The sequence below is a fragment of the Scyliorhinus torazame genome, chromosome 7 (assembly GCF_047496885.1).
Source record: "Scyliorhinus torazame isolate Kashiwa2021f chromosome 7, sScyTor2.1, whole genome shotgun sequence".
NCBI classification, from domain to species: Eukaryota; Metazoa; Chordata; class Chondrichthyes; order Carcharhiniformes; family Scyliorhinidae; genus Scyliorhinus; species Scyliorhinus torazame.
Window position 1 is genome coordinate 50674891 of NC_092713.1, and position 18568 is coordinate 50693458.

Consider the following 18568-nt stretch of genomic DNA (forward strand, 5'->3'; position numbering starts at 1 on the left):
GGCACTCGGTGTGGGTATTGGGGGGGCAATGGCAAGGAGGGAGCTTGAGCCTCTTCCCTCTTTCCTTATCTAAATTCATCATTGTTGACTAACCCACACTTCCTGGGAGCAGATCAGTCTTATTTCCAGTCCATCCAGCAGTGGATTTAGTTCCTATTCCAGCTGTTTCTTCACCTATGACGCAACCCCAACCCACCCATATTTGGGAATGAAGGTTCAGGCCCAAGTGTTTTCCCAAATAATCAGTCTAAACTGTTTTACTAATTCTTACACACTCGAGGAACAAGAACATCCAAGCGCCCAATTAGTCAGTTTCTAAGTCACATCAGTTATCCAATATTGTAATTTCCGTTTGTCAATTGAAAGAAGCCGTAAAAAAAAAGAAGCTGAAGCCTGATGTTACCGTTCTAGAACCAAGTGTCAATTTATTTTGTATCGGGTTACATTTCAATAAATTCCCTATCAGTTTAACAGACCAATGTTTTATAAATTATAATGATGCGTATGGAGAAATAAAGCATAGCCAATATCTTTCTAACATGTCATCGCTTGATTTCAATCTTTTAAAATCATAAAATTAAACCTATTACTCTCAAATTAAATATCGATCACCCAATTCCAAAGATTGTTGCTGTATCCCTGATATCCCGGAGTAGAGCAGCATCTGAGTGGAGGTTCAGCCAGGAGCAGCTATACTTGAAAGGCTGCTCCAATGACTGATGTAGTTAAATGGTCCTCTTCTTTTGACTAACTCTTTCCACCTCTCTCATCAGGCGCAGGCAGAGTTCATCCTGCCAAGGCAAGGCTACACATTGCACAGCTAATGGGAGACCAACAGCTCCTGATACACCCTGGAACACAGGAGAGGAACAAGAAAATAAGATCATATGCACATGAGATGATAAGTCTTTGTACAAATTAATTATCATCTTAAACTGTTTACACAGCAAATATTTTATTGATTTTGGGAGATAATCAATTATTACATTAGTTCTTAGAGGCAAAACCAAATGTAAACATAAATCATATAGCATTAGCTTCCCCAATCATTCTCACACTGGATTAGAGCAAATTATATTTCAAGTATGTCTCAATGCAAGGTAACCTCCTTTGTGCTCCGTTGCTCACTCCACAGAGTCAGAGGTCTACAGCACAGAAAAGGCCATTCGGCCCATCGAGTCTGTGCCAGTCAAAAATAACCACCTAACTATTCTCATCCCATTTTCCAGCACTTGACCCACAGCCTTTTATGCCTTGACATCGCAAGTGTACATCTAAATGTTTCTTAAACGTTATGAGGGTCTCTGCCTCCACCACCCATTCAGGCATTGAGTACCAGTCTCCTATCCCTGCCCCTTAAATCTACGTCCCTGGTCTTGATCCCTCCACCAAGGGGAAAGGTTTCTTCCTGTCTACTCTATCTATGCCCCTCAATGTTATGCATCTCAGTCATGTGCCCCCTCAGTCTCCTTTGCTCTACGGAAAAGAACCCAAGTCTATCCAAAACTCTTCAGCCCAGGCAACATCCTGGTAAATCAACTCTGCATCCTTTCCAGTGCTGTCATATCCCTCCTACAATGTGGATTCCAGAACTGCACACAATACTCTAGCTGTGGCCTAACCAACATTTTATACAGTTCAGCATAACTTCCCTGCTCATAAACTCTATGCCTTGGCTGAAAAAGGCAAGTATACTATATGCCTTCTTAACCACGGTATCCACCTGCCTTTCTACCTTAAGGGCCTGTTGTACATGCACACCAAGGATCCTTTGATCCTCGGTGCTTCCCAGAGTTCTACCATTCATCATGTATTACTTTGCCTTGATTGTCCATTGTAAGGATGCCCTCATTACCAAAACGATAACCAGTGCAGATGACTTGCTGGACAGACCACTGGCTCATCCACTCCTCTTGGGCGTCATTCTCCGACCCCCCGCCGGGTCGGAGAATGGCCGTTGGCCGCCGTGAATCCCGCCCCCGCCCCCGCCGAAGTCTCCGCTCCCGGAGATTGGGCGGGGGCGGGAATCCAGCCGCGCCGGTTGGCGGGACCCCCCGCTGGATTCTCCGGCCCGGATGGGCCGAAGTCCCGCCCAGAAACTGCCTGTCCCGCCGACGTAAATCAAACCTGGTATTTACCGGCGGGACCAGGCAGCGTGGGCGGGCTCCGGGGTCCTGGGGGGGGGCGCGGGGCGATCTGACCCCGGGGGGTGCCCCCACAGTGGCCTGGCCCGCGATCGGGGCCCACCGATCCGCGGGCGGGCCTGTGCCGTGGGGGCACTCTTTCCCTTCCGCCTCCGCTACGGCCTCCACCATGGCGGAGGCGGAAGAGACTCTCCCCACTGCGCATGCGCGGGAAACTTTCGGCGGCCGCTGACGCTCGCGCGCATGCGCGGGGAAACTGACAGCGGCCGCTGACGCTCCCGCGCATGCGCCGCATTTCCGCGCCAGCTGGCGGGGCAACAAACGCCATTTCCGCCAGCTGGCGGGGCGGAAATCCCTCCGGCGTCGGCCTAGCCCCTCAATGTTGGGGCTAGGCCGCCAAAGATGCGGAGACTTCCGCACCTTTTTGCCGGCGCGATGCCCGTCTGATTTGCGCCAGCTTTGGCGCCAGTCGGCGGGCATCCCGCCGTTGGGGGAGAATTTCGCCCCTTATGTCCATCAAACTCCACCAGAACCAGCAGAAGGTGAAGAAACAAAGAACAAAGAAAAGTACAGCACAGGAACAGGCCCTTCGGCCCTCCAAGCCCGTGCCGACCAGGCTGGCCGACCATGCTGCCCGACTAAACGACAATTTTCTACACTTCCTGGGTCCATATCCCTCTATTCCCATCCTATTCATGTATTTGTCAAGATGCCCCTTAAATGTCACTATCGTCCCTGCTTCCACCAGCTCCTCCGGCAGCGAGTTCCAGGCACCCACTACCCTCTGTGTAAAAAAACTTGCCTCGTACATCTCCTCTAAACCTTGCCCCTCGCATCTTAAACCTATGCCCCCTAGTAATTGACCCCTCTACCCTGGGGAAAAGCCTCTGACTATCCACTCTATCTATGCCCCTCATAATTTTGTAGACCTCTATCAGGTCGCCCCTCAACCTCCATCGTTCCAGTGAGAACAAACCGAGTTTATTCAACTGCTCCTCATAGCTAATGCCCTCCATACCAGGCAACATCCTGGTAAATCTCTTCTGCACCCTCTCTAAAGCCTCCACATCCTTCTGGTAGTGTGGTGACCAGAAATGAACACTATACTCCAAGTGTGGCCTAACTTAGGTTCTGTAACAGCTGCAACATGACGTGCCAATTTTTATACTCAATGCCCCGGCCAATGAAGGCAAGCATGCCGTATGCCTTCTTGACCATCTTCTCCACCTGTATTGCCCCTTTCAGTGACCTGTGGACCTGTACACCGAGATCTCTCTGACTTTCAATACTCTTGAGGGTTCTACCATTCACTGTATATTCGCTACCTGCATTAGACCTTCCAAAATGCATTACCTCACAATTTTCCGGATTAAACTCCATCTGCCATCTCTCCGTCCAAGTCTCCAAACAATCTAAATCCTGCTGTATCCTCTGGTAGTACTCCTCGCTATCCGCAATTCCACCAACATTTGTGTCGTCTGCAAACTTACTAATCAGACCAGTTACATTTTCCTCCAAATCATTTATATAGACTACGAACAGCAAAGGTCCCAGCACTGATCCCTGCGGAACACCACTGGTCACAGCCCTCCAAACAGTTTAGAAAAAAGATCAACGATATCAGCTTCAAGAAGGAAGCATGCAAGTGAACTTCCAACAATGTCTTCTCCAAAATCTCCAAAGTGCATTCTAATGGAGCGGAAGACAGCCATCATCTCCGGCTGCGAAGAAACAATCGGCCACAAGACCAGGAAAAACCAAGGCTGGTTTCACGAGAATGATCACACATTACAAGGCCTCAGCGACAAGAAAAGGAAAGCTCTCCGCACCTGGCAAAACAACATAACCAGCAAGGCAAAGAGGAGAGTTCATCAATTAGCCAAGGTGGAGGTACAAAGAACTAGGGAAATCAGGAAGCAATGGTGGATGGAGAAAACTAAGGCGCTGCAACTCCGCACCAACAAGCACAACACCCAGGGCTTCTTCCAGTCCTCTGGCACCTCTCCTGTGGCCATGGAGGAATTGAAAATTATTGCCAGCTATTTCTTCCCTTGCCTTACTCAAAAACCTGGGTAATATTTCATCTGGCCCTGAAGATATATCTACTTTTAAGCCTGCCAGGCCACGTTCTGTTAATTTCTATTTTATCACAATCCTTCTTTCTGATTGCTATACCCACATTGACGCTCTCTAATGAATACCAACACAAAGTATTCATTGAGAACCCTACCTACGTCCTCTGGCTCCACAGACAAATTACCTCTGTGGTCCTTAATGCGTTAAGACGTTTTAGTTGCTGTGATATGAAGAGTCTAGTTCTGTTCCTTTTTCACAAACACACATTTATTTCCTTCCAACAGCCTTTGCACAAAACTCTCACTATACATCACCCGCCAGAGGCCACCAGAAGCCCCTTTACAGATCAGTGTCAATTAATGGATACTTAACATAAATGAGACAACTAATTGCAATGTCTCTTAACCCATTACTTAACATAATTCTTCCAATTCTTTCCCTAGTTGTCCTTTTACCCTTAATGCACTTGTAAAATTACTTAGGATTTTCCTTTATTTTACCTGCAGGATTTTTTCATGTCCCGTTTTTGCTTTCCTAATTTCCTTTTTAAGTTCTCTCTTGTGCATTCTATACTCCTCTAGGCATCTGCTGGATTCACCCCTCGATATCTGACATAGCCTCCCTTTTTCGCTTTATCCAATGCTGTATATCCTTTGATATCCAGGGTTCACATGACTTTTTGGTCCCACCCTTTTTCTTTATTGGAACTTGTTGGTTCTGTACTCTCCCTATTTCCTTCTTGAATGCGTCCCATTGTTCTGTCACAGATTTACCCAAAATCTGCTCCCAGTCCACTCTGGCCAAATCATAGCTGATCTTAATCAGTCTTCCCCCAGTTTAGAACTTTGATTTCAGGCCCATCCTTGCCCTTCTCCAGGAAAATCTTGAATCTAATGGACTTATGATCACTGTATCCAAAATGCCTGTCCACTGATACTTCAACCACTTGCCCAGCTTTGTTACCTAAAATGAAGCCCAGGACCACCCCCTCTCTTGTAGAACCTTCTACGTACTGGCTTAAAAGGTTCACCTGGATGTTCCGCTCCCTCTAAAGCCTTTCACACTCTGACTATACCAGTTAATATTGGGGAAGTTGAAATCCCCACCATTACTACCCTATTACTTTTACACTACTCAGAAACTTACCAACATATCTGCTCTTCTATTTCTCTCAGACTGTTTGGGGGCATATAGGACATTCCCAGCAATGTGATTCCTCCTTTTCCGTTTTTACAATCTACCCATTTGGGTTCATTTGATGAGCGTTCTAAGATGTTATCCCTCCTTACTGCTGCAATTGATTCCCTGATCAAAATTGTGACACCCCCACCTCTTTTACCTCCTTCCCTGTCTCGCCTGTAGACCTACATCTAGGGGCTGGTTTAGCACAGGGCTAAATCGCTGGCTTTGAAAGCAGACCAAGGCAGGCCAGCAGTACGGTTCAATTCCCGTACCAGCCAGCCCAAACAGGCGCCGGAATGTGGCGACTAGGGGCTTTTCACAGTAACTTCATTTGAAGCCTACTTGTGACAATAAGCGATTTTCATTTCATTTCATCTGGGAATATTGAGCTGCCAATCATGCCTCTCTCTTAACCATGTCTCAGTAACAGCAGTGACATCATTTCCCCCATGTTGTAGTTTGTGCCCTCAACTCATCTGCCTTGTTCGTCAGACTCCTTGCATTAAAATACCATCAAATCTTGCGAAATTCCCCGTGACCTATTTGGCCTATAACTTTGACACCTACCTGACTGATTTGCTGTCTGTTCTAATTTTGGCTGTGCAGCTCCCCCTCCTGAACCGTCCTCTCAGGATTCCACCCTCCACCAAGTTAGTTTAAGTCCACCCCAACAGCATTAGCAAACCTTCCTGCAAAGACGTTGGTGGAATTTTGGTTCAGGTGCAAACCGTCCGTCTTGTACAGGTTCCACCATCCCCCAAAATGGTATCACTGTCCCAGAAATCTAAAGCCCTACCTTCTGCACCATCTCTCCACCCACACCTGTCTTTACTCACCAGCATGTGGTACTTCCGCTCCTCACTGGCATGGAGCTATGGTTTACCTCGGACTCCTGAGGGGAGGGGGGCTAGGTCTTCTGTGAGGCATCATGGCTGAAGTGTGGCAAGTGGAGCTGCCAGGCTCTTTAGTGCTAACTCTGACACAGCAGTTAGAATGCCCACTGAATTCGCGCCAGCAGGATGCTGGCCCATTTGCATGTCCTGACTCTCTTACCGAATAGCGCCCCCAATGGGAATGTGAACTGCAAGCAATTCAGTCCCTGCGTCAACACGTAAACATCTTTCCGGAGAATCCCGCCCTAAGTGTGGTAGGGAGCGGGAATTGCCACGAGCTTCCCGGTGCTCGGTCCAGCAAGGCCAGAAATGCCATTCAACGTTAGCTGGTCCACTTAGAGGCCCCACTGGCTTCTCGCCGCAAATGAAGGCTCGCCAGCTATCAAGGTCGAGCAGCACTTAAACAGTCAACCCCAGCCAGCTCGCAACAAAGGCGCCCATGAGACCGGCCCTAAGATTCGGGGATGCAGATTTGGACAGGATCCTAGATGCAGTGAAGGCCAGGAAGGATGCCCTGTTCCCCCGAGGGTCCTGGAGGGTCAGTCACAGGCAGCCACTGCTGCCTGGGATGAGGTGGCAGCGGCTGTGAGCGTGACCAGGAGGACAGGCCTCCATAGCTGGAAAAAGGTTAACAATCTACACCAGGCAGCACGAGTGAACAGATACCAATGCCCCTCCACCCCACCGAAACCTTTCCATCCCACACGAGCATCCACACCGAATTCTCAATGACACCCCCAACCCTCCCTCCATCTTCCCTCTCCCTTCAACCCCCCCAACCCTTCCATCATATCCCTCCTCCCACCACTGTGAACCACGTGTGTGGCTAACGATGCCTTCTCTGTGTCTGCTCAGGAAAGCTCTCCCATAACCATCAGGAGATGGCCCAGACTGGCGGTAGGATGCCGGACGTAAGAATCCTCACGTTCTTTGAAGAACGAGCCTTGGAGGTGACTGGAGCTGCCGAGGACAGCGCGGTCACCCACACAGAGGCTGGTGGATGCCGCAGAGGTGAGGAACCACTGAGCTCCACCTGAAGGACCTGACAAATGTAAATTGTTATTGTCTTACTGACTGACCCATCCCTCACACTGACCACATGTCCATTCTCCCGCAGGTCCTCTAACCAATGGCGCTGGCCCATCCAGCATCGCACCCTCTCCAGCCTCCCAGGAGGCCACCTCAGAGGGGAGCACTGAGGAAGACACAATCGAGGCATCACAATCATCCCCACCCTCCACCAGTGCAGATACACGCACCTTGGTAGGAAATGAGAGGGGCCAGGCTTCTGGGGCACAATCTGGAGGGCACCACACAGCTGCTGATGCACATCAGGTGGAGTCAGGAACGCCCAGGCCATTTAGCAGTCGGAGGTCTGCTGGATCCCAGGACCCTGCTGGGTCCCAGCCTGATGCTGAGCCTCTGGAAGAGGTTGTCCAGGAGCTGATGGAGACGTTGGAGTGCAGCCAGGACATTCAGAAGGCAATTTAAGCAACTCTCCAGCAGGTCCATAGCTGATTGGAGGAGTCCCAGAGGCTACGGGTGCAGGAGATGTCACCGGCAATGCCTGGCACTGAGGCCAACACTGCTAGGGTGGCGACGGTAGTGGAGAGCCTGGTGCACAAATTTAGCACCATTAGTGAAGGTGTCACGCAGTCGTTGACGGCCATGGCTGAGGGTCTTGACAAAATGTCTGCCTCACTGGGGGGGGGGGGGGGGGGGGGGGGGGATGTCACCCAATACTAGACTGACCTTGATGAGGTTCTGCAGGACATGTTTCACTCTCAGATGGGAATGGCCGAGGCGCTGCGGAATTTGTCCCAGTCACAGGTGGGTATTGCCGAAGTGCTACACATTATGTCCCAGTCACTGAGGAGCGTCGCCGAGGGCGTCGACACGATGGTGCAGACCAAGGGAGCCGCCAGGGCTGGCAGGGCCAGATGATGCAGGGGTAGCCTGGACTCTAACTAGTTGCCCCTCCGTCCCATGGTGAACCCCAGGGCCCTTTGGGCACTGAGCGGGAGGAGGGGCCGCTGAGTGCCAACTCGGACTGGTCCCACGGAGTGGGGGTGGTGGTCATCAGAATCCCCGAGTTCCACCCCTCTAATGAGGCTGCATATCACAGCCAGCACATGGGACAGTGTGGCATGGCTGTACATGTACCGCCGACAAATGAATCGGGCCCTCCGACCCCAGAGGACGCCCGCCAGGGGCATCGAAATAGCGAATTGGCAATCATGGTTAAGTGAGCACTTCACACAACCTAATTGGGTTCCCATTGGTGTGCGGGCCATGTAGCATGTGGGAGTCATTGCCTAGCATCCCAATCATACCTTGCTGCCTGGACACTGTGCCTGAACACTGCGGGAGGCAACACCACACACGCAGCAGACAACATCCGAATACCCCGAATAATCCGAATAATAATTATTATATTATTATTATTTTTTATAAAAAATTTAATTTAGTTGTTAGCCAGATCTTGGTAGAAAGTTAGAGGAATGGCAGGGAAGGGAGTACAATGTTCCTCCTGCAGGATGTTTGAGGTGAGGGATGCAGTTAGTGTCCCTGCTGATTTTACCTGCAGGAAGTGCTGCCATCTCCAGCTCCTCCAAGACCGAGTTAGGGAACTGGAGCTGGAGTTGGAAGAACTTCGGATCATTCGGGAGGCAGAAGGGGTCATAGATAGCAGCTTCAGGGAATTAGTTACACCAAAGATTGGAGATAGGTGGGTAACTGTAAGAGGGACTGGGAAAAAGCAGTCAGTGCAGGGATCCCCTGCGGTCGTTCCCCTGAGAAACAAGTATACCGCTTTGGATACTTGTGGGGGGGACGACTTACCAGGGGTAAGCCATGGGGTACGGGCCTCTGGCACGGAGTCTGTCCCTGTTGCTCAGAAGGGAAGGGGGGAGAGGAGCAGAGCATTAGTAATTGGGGACTCTATAGTCAGGGGCACAGATAGGAGATTTTGTGGGAGCGTGAGAGACTCACGTTTGGTATGTTGCCTCCCAGGTGCAAGGGTACGTGATGTCTCGGATCGTGTTTTCCGGGTCCTTAGGGGGAGGGGGAGCAGCCCCAAGTCGTGGTCCACATTGGCACTAACGACATAGGTAGGAAAGGGGACAAGGATGTCAGGCAGGCTTTCAGGGAGCTAGGATGGAAGCTCAGAACTAGAACAAACAGAGTTGTTATCTCTGGGTTGTTGCCCGTGCCACGTGATAGTGAGGTGAGGAATAGGGAGAGAGAGCATTTAAACACGTGGCTACAGGGATGGTGCAGGCGGGAGGGATTCAGATTTCTGGATAACTGGGGCTCTTTCTGGGGAAGGTGGGACCTCTACAGACAGGATGGTCTACATCTGAACCGGAGGGGCACAAATATCCTGGGGGGGAGATTTGTTAGTGCTCTTTGGGGGGGTTTAAACTAATGCAGCAGGGGCATGGGAACCTGGATTGTAGTTTTAAGGTAAGGGAGAATGAGAGTATAGAGGTCAGGAGCACAGATTTGACGTCGCAGGAGGGGGCCAGTGTTCAGGTAGGTGGTTTGAAGTGTGTCTACTTCAATGCCAGGAGTATACGAAACAAGGTAGGGGAACTGGCAGCATGGATTGGTACCTGGGACTTGGATGTTGTGGCCATTTCGGAGAAATGGATAGAGCAGGGACAGGAATGGATGTTGCCGGTTCCGGGGTTTAGGTGTTTTAGGAAGCTCAGAGAAGAAGGCAAAAGAGGGGGAGGTGTGGCGCTGCTAGTCAAGAGCAGTATTACGGTGGCGGAGAGGATGCTAGATGGGGACTCTTCTTCCGAGGTAGTATGGGCTGAAGTTAGAAACAGGAAAGGAGGTCACCCTGTTGGGAGTTTTTTTATAGGCCTCCTAATAGTTCTAGGGATGTAGAGGAAAGGATGGCGAAGATGATTCTGGATAAGAGCGAAAGTAACAGGGTAGTTATTATGGGAGACTTTAACTTTCCAAATATTGACTGGAAAAGATATAGTTCGAGTACAATAGATGGGTCGTTTTTTGTACAGTGTGTGCAGGAGGGTTTCCTGAAACAATATGTTGACAGGCCAACAAGAGGCGAGGCCACGTTGGATTTGGTTTTGGGTAATGAACCAGGCCAGGTGTTGGATTTGGAGGTAGGAGAGCACTTTGGGGACAGTGACCACAATTCGGTGGCGTTTACGTTAATGATGGAAAGGGATAAGTATACACCGCAGGGCAAGAGTTATAGCTGGGGGAAGGGCAATTATGATGCCATTAGACGTGACTTGGGGGGGATAAGGTGGAGAAGTAGGCTGCAAGTGTTGGGCACACTGGATAAGTGGGGCTTGTTCAAGGATCAGCTACTGCGTGTTCTTGATAAGTATGTACCGGTCAGGCAGGGAGGAAGGCGTCGAGCGAGGGAACCGTGGTTTACCAAGGAAGTGGAATCTCTTGTTAAGAGGAAGAAGGAGGCCTATGTGAAGATGAGGTGTGAAGTTTCAGTTGGGGCGATGGATAGTTACAAGGTAGCGAGGAAGGATCTACAGAGAGAGCTAAGACGAGCAAGGAGGGGACATGAGAAGTATTTGGCAGGTAGGATCAAGGAAAACCCAAAAGCTTTCTATAGGTATGTCAGGAATAAGCGAATGACTAGGGTAAGAGTAGGGCCAGTCAAGGACAGGGATGGGAAGTTGTGTGTGGAGTCTGAAGAGATAGGCGAGATACTAAATGAATATTTTTCGTCAGTATTCACTCAGGAAAAAGATAATGTTGTGGAGGAGAATGCTGAGCCCCAGGCTAATAGAATAGATGGCACTGAGGTACGTAGGGAAGAGGTGTTGGCAATTCTGGACAGGCTTAAAATAGATAAGTCCCCGGGACCTGATGGGATTTATCCTAGGATTCTCTGGGAGGCCAGGGAAGAGATTGCTGGACCTTTGGCTTTGATTTTTATGTCATCATTGGCTACAGGAATAGTGCCAGAGGACTGGAGGACAGCAAATGTAGTCCCTTTGTTCAAAAAGGGGAGCAGAGACAACCCCGGCAATTAGAGACCGGTGAGCCTCACGTCTGTAGTGGGTAAAGTCTTGGAGAGGATTATAAGAGACAAGATTTATAATCATCTAGATAGGAATAATATGATCAGGGATAGTCAGCATGGCTTTGTGAAGGGTAGGTCATGCCTCACAAACCTTATCGAGTTCTTTGAGAAGGTGACTGAACAGGTAGATGAGGGTAGAGCAGTTGATGTGGTGTATATGGATTTCAGCAAAGCGTTTGATAAGGTTCCCCACGGTAGGCTATTGCAGAAAATACGGAGGCTGGGGATTGAGGGTGATTTAGAGATGTGGATCAGAAATTGGCTAGCTGAAAGAAGACAGAGGGTGGTGGTTGATGGGAAATGTTCAGAATGGAGTACAGTCACAAGTGGAGTACCACAAGGATCTGTTCTGGGGCCGTTGCTGTTTGTCATTTTTATCAATGACCTAGAGGAAGGCGCAGAAGGGTGGGTGAGTAAATTTGCAGACAATACTAAAGTCGGTGGTGTTGTCGATAGTGTGGAAGGATGTAGCAGGTTACAGAGGGATATAGATAAGCTGCAGAGCTGGGCTGAGAGGTGGCAAATGGAGTTTAATGTAGAGAAGTGTGAGGTGATTCACTTCGGAAGGAATAACAGGAATGCAGAATATTTGGCTAATGGTAAAGTTCTTGAAAGTGTGGATGAGCAGAGGGATCTAGGTGTCCATGTACATAGATCCCTGAAAGTTGCCACCCAGGTTGATAGGGTTGTGAAGAAGGCCTATGGAGTGTTGGCCTTTATTGGTAGAGGGATTGAGTTCCGGAGTCGGGAGGTCATGTTGCAGCTGTACAGAACTCTGGTACGGCCGCATTTGGAGTATTGCGTACAGTTCTGGTCACCGCATTATAGGAAGGACGTGGAGGCTTTGGAGCGGGTGCAGAGGAGATTTACCAGGATGTTGCCTGGTATGGAGGGAAAATCTTATGAGGAAAGGCTGATGGACTTGAGGTTGTTTTCGTTGGAGAGAAGAAGGTTAAGAGGAGACTTAATAGAGGCATACAAAATGATCAGGGGGTTGGATAGGGTGGACAGTGAGAGCCTTCTCCCGCGGATGGAAATGGCTGGCACGAGGGGACATAACTTTAAACTGAGGGGTAATAGATATAGGACAGAGGTCAGAGGTGGGTTCTTTACGCAAAGAGTAGTGAGGCCGTGGAATGCCCTACCTGCTACAGTAGTGAACTCGCCAACATTGAGGGCATTTAAAAGTTTATTGGATAAACATATGGATGATAATGGCATAGTGTAGGTTAGATGGCTTTTGTTTCGGTGCAACATTGTGGGCCGAAGGGCCTGTACTACGCTGTATTGTTCGATGTACCCAGGGATAGGACACAGCTCCGGGGCTGGAGGGGCAATTGGTTAAAGTCCCGGCTACCCCTGCATCATCTAGCTCTGCCAGCCCTGGCGGCTCTCTTGGTCTGCGCCTCGGTGATGCTCCTCAGTGACTGGGACATACTGTGCAGCACTTCGGCAATGCCCACCTGTGATTAGGACAAACTCCGCAGCGTCTCGGCCATTCCCATCTGAGAGTGAAACATGTCCTGCAGAACCTCATCAAGGCAGTCTAGTACTGGGTGACATCCCCCCAGCGAGGCAGACATTCTGTCAAGACCCTCAGCCGTGGTAAACAGCTGGCTGCCTCCTCCTCTGATGTGCATCCTGGGGACATACCTAGATGCAGTGGTAGAGCTAGGAAGGCAAAGCACATTGAGGATCACTGAGGGCATTGGGGGAGGCACCATCGGGAGAGTGGGGAATTGTTACACACAATAAACACCGTATACAACCAATATGATGCCTGTGTCATTTTCGTCCGCATTGCGGACCGACCTCTGAACCCTTGGCCCATATCTCCAGACAACCTCTTTCCTCGTGGTACTCACCCACCCTCCAACCTCGGAGCTGTGTCCCATCCCTGGGTTTTCGGATGTTGGCTGCTGCGTGTGTGATGTTGCCTCCCGCAGCGTTCAGACACAGTGTCCAGGCATCAAGGTATGATTGGGATGCTAGGCAATGACTCCCACATGCTACATGGCCTACCCACCCACTGGGATCCACTTGGGTTGTGTGAAGTGCTGACTTAACCACGATTGCCAATTCTCTATTAGCAACAGCATTCAGCTCCACGGCCAGAGACCTCGGCAGTCGATGGTGGTTATGAGTGGTCGGCGGGGCAGATGGGCAGGGACAAGGGTTACCCCTGGAACGGGTACACACTATCCAGGGATGGGCATGGTGGTGCCACACGCTGTTGCTTCCCAGTTGCCCCCTATTACCTACCCCAACCTCCCATGGCGGCCCACCCTGCAGAGGGTCCCCTAACCTCAGCCGAGGGTTTGCCACCCCTCGCCGAGCACTGGGGTGGCAAGCGCAGTACCCCAGGCTCTTTGCCTGTGAGGGAAGATGGCTACTCACCTCCTAGGGTCCCCGCCTGGTTCACGTTTTTCAAAAGGGATACTAATCGGCACCAGCATGACCATTTGCAGGAGAGGCCGATGAATCGGAGGCCGTTGGATATGGGGTCGCTCTCGTTAATTGTATGGAAATAGTGCTTTATGTGGTGATAATTGGTTTCTCTCCATGCCACGGCGAGATCCAGATATCGCCTAGGGAAGCAGGCGGTTGCATCGTAAACTGTTTGGCGCCTGGCACGGTTCTAGTTTTCTGCCTCTCCCGCTATTCACTGACCTCGTTTCACTTGAGCGAGATCGCAACAAGGCATAAGAATCGCATCCTTAGTCTCCCAAATGGAGAATCCTGCCCTTAGTGGCAATACTGTGACCATTAAGGAGATCAGACTTGCTTTGGGAATACCAGCCACAGAGGACTATGTTGGCCACCGATTGGTCTCCTGGCGGAGCACAGGAGCACCCCAACGTTTGCTACTGTCTTCTCATTTAAATGATACACTGGAGATAACTCCCTTGCTCTTCTTCTAAATAGTTTCATGGTATCTTTTACATCAACCTGAGGGAACAGACAACACATCTCATCCAGCAGCATCTCAGTACTCCATTGGAGTGCCAACCTAGCAGTTTGTACTCTAGAGTGGGGCTTGAACCCACACCTTTTGACTCAAGAGATGATCAAACAACCAACTTAGCAACGCTAATGCCCAGGCACAAGACAGGATAGTTTACGCCAGATAATTAATTTTAAATGGTGCCGTCAACCTGTAAAGTCGAAACCAAATGATAGGAGCCGAATAAGCTGCTTAGTCAAAGGAAGAGGTAACTGTGCACGGCAAGAAACCAACAATATCAAGAAGCGGTGATGGCGGTCATCAAAAGGCCAGTACTGATAGCTTTGCAACTAATGTTGTTGCTATGACAGGTGCAGGGATGTGCAAAGCTCCAGAATTAAAGAGCTGTCACTCTCCTGCTCGTGGGGAGCACACAGGAATTCCCAGACCCCAGGGAAGATGACTCCACATGAATGCATGGATGAGTCTGTCACTGTGGATCAATGCAAACAGCCCCACTCCACCGGAAAACCCAGGTTTCCGGCAGCTCCAGCAAAAATAGATATCGGGTTTCTCTCCATGAGTTCCAAGTTTATTTGGCACATGCTGATGGAAGGTTATGCAACAAAAACTAACAGGATAGGACTTCCAAACCTTGGAGCGAGGTATCTTGGACTAATATCATCAACTTTCTGGACATGATATGAGCGTTTCATTGCAGAGACTTTAGAATCGAGGCTCGTTTTTTCTGATCAGGCGCACTAACCTTTTTGAAATTCCTGTCCCAGAGATCATTACAGTAACCTACGTATCCCTTCAGCTCCTCTTCATCCTTCTCGGTTACTGTACTAACTGGCACAATACCAGCTGGGAAATCCAACAGGTTGAAAATCACGTGGAAGCTGGCTAGAGCTGTGAGAGGAGAAAGAAAAAGTATGTTTATCCACAATATTTTAAATGATCCTCAAGTGAATGTCACAAGGTGTTAGGAATTAAGATAGTGAGATGGCAAGGTGCTGGGCATGAATACGGGTGGAGGAGTTTACATGGAGGGAGAGATTAAGGGAGCGTACCAGTGCAGTGCACTTCAAGAGGAGGGAAAGCTTGATGAATTGAGATGGAGGTTGAAATCATGTGGGAGGAGAAGTCTGTTCAGCGCAGAGACCAAGGGGGGAAAGGAGGGAAGATATACATCCCTTGAACCAATCTTGATCACGCAGATGATGCAATGCTGTGGGTGTGGAAATAAACGGCCTTAACAATGGAAAGAGGTTTGGGCTTTAAAGCTCTGCTCCTGGATGAACAACATGCCAAGACTGCAAATGGTATTGTTTAGCCCGAGAGAGCGACAGAGGCAAAATGGTATTGGTGACAAGGGAGTCAAGGATGTTTCATTACAGGGAGGGAGCCAGAGAAGTTTTGAAGCATCACCGCCACTTTAGAGGAGGAACTACAGTTAATATCGTTCTGTAATCTAGTGAAAAGTGCTTTGTTTTTCTCATGCCGCCAATAATGCAACGAAATCTTAATGAATCTGATTCATAGTTCACAGTCTGAGATATACATGGTCTGTAGGAGTGTTATTTATTTGTCCACCTGTCAGAAAGCTCCAAAAGCTTTAGGGAAATTTGTACTATGCTGAATGAGATAATCAGCAGCATAATGGCTCCATTGTTCATCCCAGGGTACTACCTCCCTGATTACTTTGTGTATTACGCTTTGGTTCATAAGAAATGTGAATTTGCCCATGGAAGCTGCACTTTGAACTCGGCTTGTTAATCCAGAACCCTTTTGTATCGATTTGAAGCAAGTCAAGTTTTCCTGTTCCAGTGATTCCATATTACACCCCACTGAAATATTCAAAGGAAGAGTACAAATTTTCCAAGTCCCTCAGCTCCTGATGCTTCTCTCAACAAATAACACTAACAAAATAGATTAACTCATCTTTCATCTGATAGTCGCTGTGCAACATGACTTTGTGTAAAATAGTTGCTGTTGTGTTTGCCTAAAACACAGTGGCCACGAGCCTTCCGGGTGCGGCGATGACCAGCTGAGTCGCACGTTTCGGCAGCTCCCGGTGGAACGGACTTTTGGGCTCTTAATAGGAGCCCCATCGGCAATTTTAACGGCAAATAACACTGTGCGGTAATCCAGAAGGGAATCCCCCCGGGACATGGATGGAAAAAAGAGAGGAAAGTAGCCGGATTGCGGTGGATCCTCTAGAGCAGCGGCCAGGAAGGCAGGCACAAAGCAAGATGGCGTCGGAAGGAGGCAGTTTAATATGGGGCCCTGACCAACAAGAGTTCCTGCGGCGTTGCGTAGATGAACTCAAAAAGGAGATGAAGAAGGAGCTGTTGGCCCCGATATTACAAGCGATTGAGGGGCTAAAGGAGGAGCAAAAGACCCAGGAACAGGAGCTTCGGGTCGTGAAGGCAAAGGCTGCTGAGAATGAGGACGACATACAGGGCCTGGTGGTGAATACGGAGATCCACGAGGCACAACACAAAAGATGTGTGGAAAGGCTGGAGGTGCTGGAGAATAATGCGAGGAGGAAGAACCTAAGGATTCTTGGTCTTCCCGAAGGTGCAGAAGGGGCGGACGTCGGGGCATATGTGAGCACGATGCTGCACTCGTTAATGGGATCGGAGGCCCCGACGGGTCCGCTGGAGGTGGAGGGAGCCTATCGGGTTATGGCATGAAGACCGAGGGCTGGAGAAATTCCTCGAGCAATAGTGGTGAGATTTCTCCGATATAAGGACAGAGAGATGGTCCTCAGATGGGCAAAGAAAACTCGGAGCAGTAGGTGGGAGAATGCGGTGATCCGCGTATATCAAGATTGGAGTGCGGAGGTGGCGAGAAGGAGGGCAAGCTTTAATCGGACCAAGGCGGTGTTGCATAAAAGGAAGGTCAAATTCGGAATGCTGCAACCGACAAGACTGTGGGTCACACATCAAGGGAAACACCACTACTTCGAAACGGCAGATGAGGCGTGGACATTTATTGTCGAGGAGAAGCTGGAGTGAGCGGGCCAGAAAAAAGAACGTTTGGGACAAAAGTGGGGGGGTGAATTTGTGGGATGAAGGGGGGAAAAGGGGGAAGAGAGGACTTCCCAAGTTGTTAAACCTGCGACCCTGTAACTTCTCTCTCTTCCCCATGTCGTGGGGGAGGGGGTGAGGGAGGATGAGGAGCTGAGGGCGCCGGCCATTGGGGGCGGGGCCAAAAGGGAAGCGCGGGCTTGGTTCCCGCTCTATGGTAATCATGGCGGGAACAGGGAAGCAGGAAGGAGGGGGCCTCGCACAGTGCGAGCCGAGGTCACGGGGGGGAAGCCGAGGTCGGCCAGAGTTTGCTGACTTCTGGGAGCAACATGGGGGGTGCAATTACGCTAGCTTGGGATCTAGCAGGGGGGGGGGGGGGGTTAACTGGGTTGCTGCTGCTGGGGAGAAGGGGGAGCTGGTATGGGATGGGGGGGGGGGTCGGGGCGGGGGGGCGCCGCCTGGGGGGGGTACAGCTACGTGGGAACCGGGTGAGGAGCTGGATTGAAAAAGAAAATGGCTAGTCGTCAAGGGGGGGGGGGGTAAAGAGCCCCCCAACCCGGTTGATCACGTGGAATGTGAGAGGGCTGAACGGGCCGATTAAGAGGGCACGGGTACTCGCACACCTAAAGAAACTTAAGGCAGATGTGGTTATGCTTCAGGAGATGCATCTGAAGCTGATAGACCAGGTTAGACTTCGCAAAGGATGGGTGGGGCAGGTGTTTCATTCTGGGCTAGATGCAAAAAACAGGGGGGGTGGCCATACTAGTGGGGAAGCGGGTAATGTTTGAGGCAAAGACTATAGTGGCGGATAGTGGGGGCAGATACGTGATGGTGAGTGGCAAATTGCAAGGGGAGGCGGTGGTATTGGTGAACGTGTATGCCCCGAACTGGGATGATGCCAATTTTATGAGGCGTATGTTAGGACGAATCCCGGACCTAGAAGTGGGGAAGTTGGTAATGGGTGGAGACTTTAATACGGTGCTGGACCCAGGGCTGGACAGATCGAGGTCCAGGACCAGAAGGAGGCCGGCTGCAGCTAAGGTGCTTAAGGATTTTATGGAGCAGATGGGAGGAGTAGATCCCTGGAGATTTAGTAGACCTAGGAGTAAGGAGTTTTCGTTTTTCTCCTATGTACACAAAGTATTTTCACGAATAGATTTTTTTGTTTTGGGAAGGGCACTGATCCCAAAGGTGACGGGGACGGAGTACAC

General features: G+C 50.0%; 1 protein-coding gene across 2 annotated transcripts in view; it reads right to left on the bottom strand.

Moving 5' to 3' along the window:
- Nucleotides 1–399: 399 nt before the first annotated feature.
- Nucleotides 400–18568, bottom strand: part of faah (fatty acid amide hydrolase) — a 109787-nt gene continuing 91618 nt past the window's right edge. For both annotated transcript variants that reach the window (XM_072510681.1, XM_072510682.1), the window contains exons 14-15: nt 15089–15234; nt 400–851 (exon numbers count right to left, since the gene is read on the bottom strand). In XM_072510681.1, the coding sequence (XP_072366782.1) occupies nt 726–851; nt 15089–15234 (272 nt within the window). In that variant the 3' untranslated portion in view covers nt 400–725. The remainder of the gene's footprint in view (nt 852–15088; nt 15235–18568) is intronic.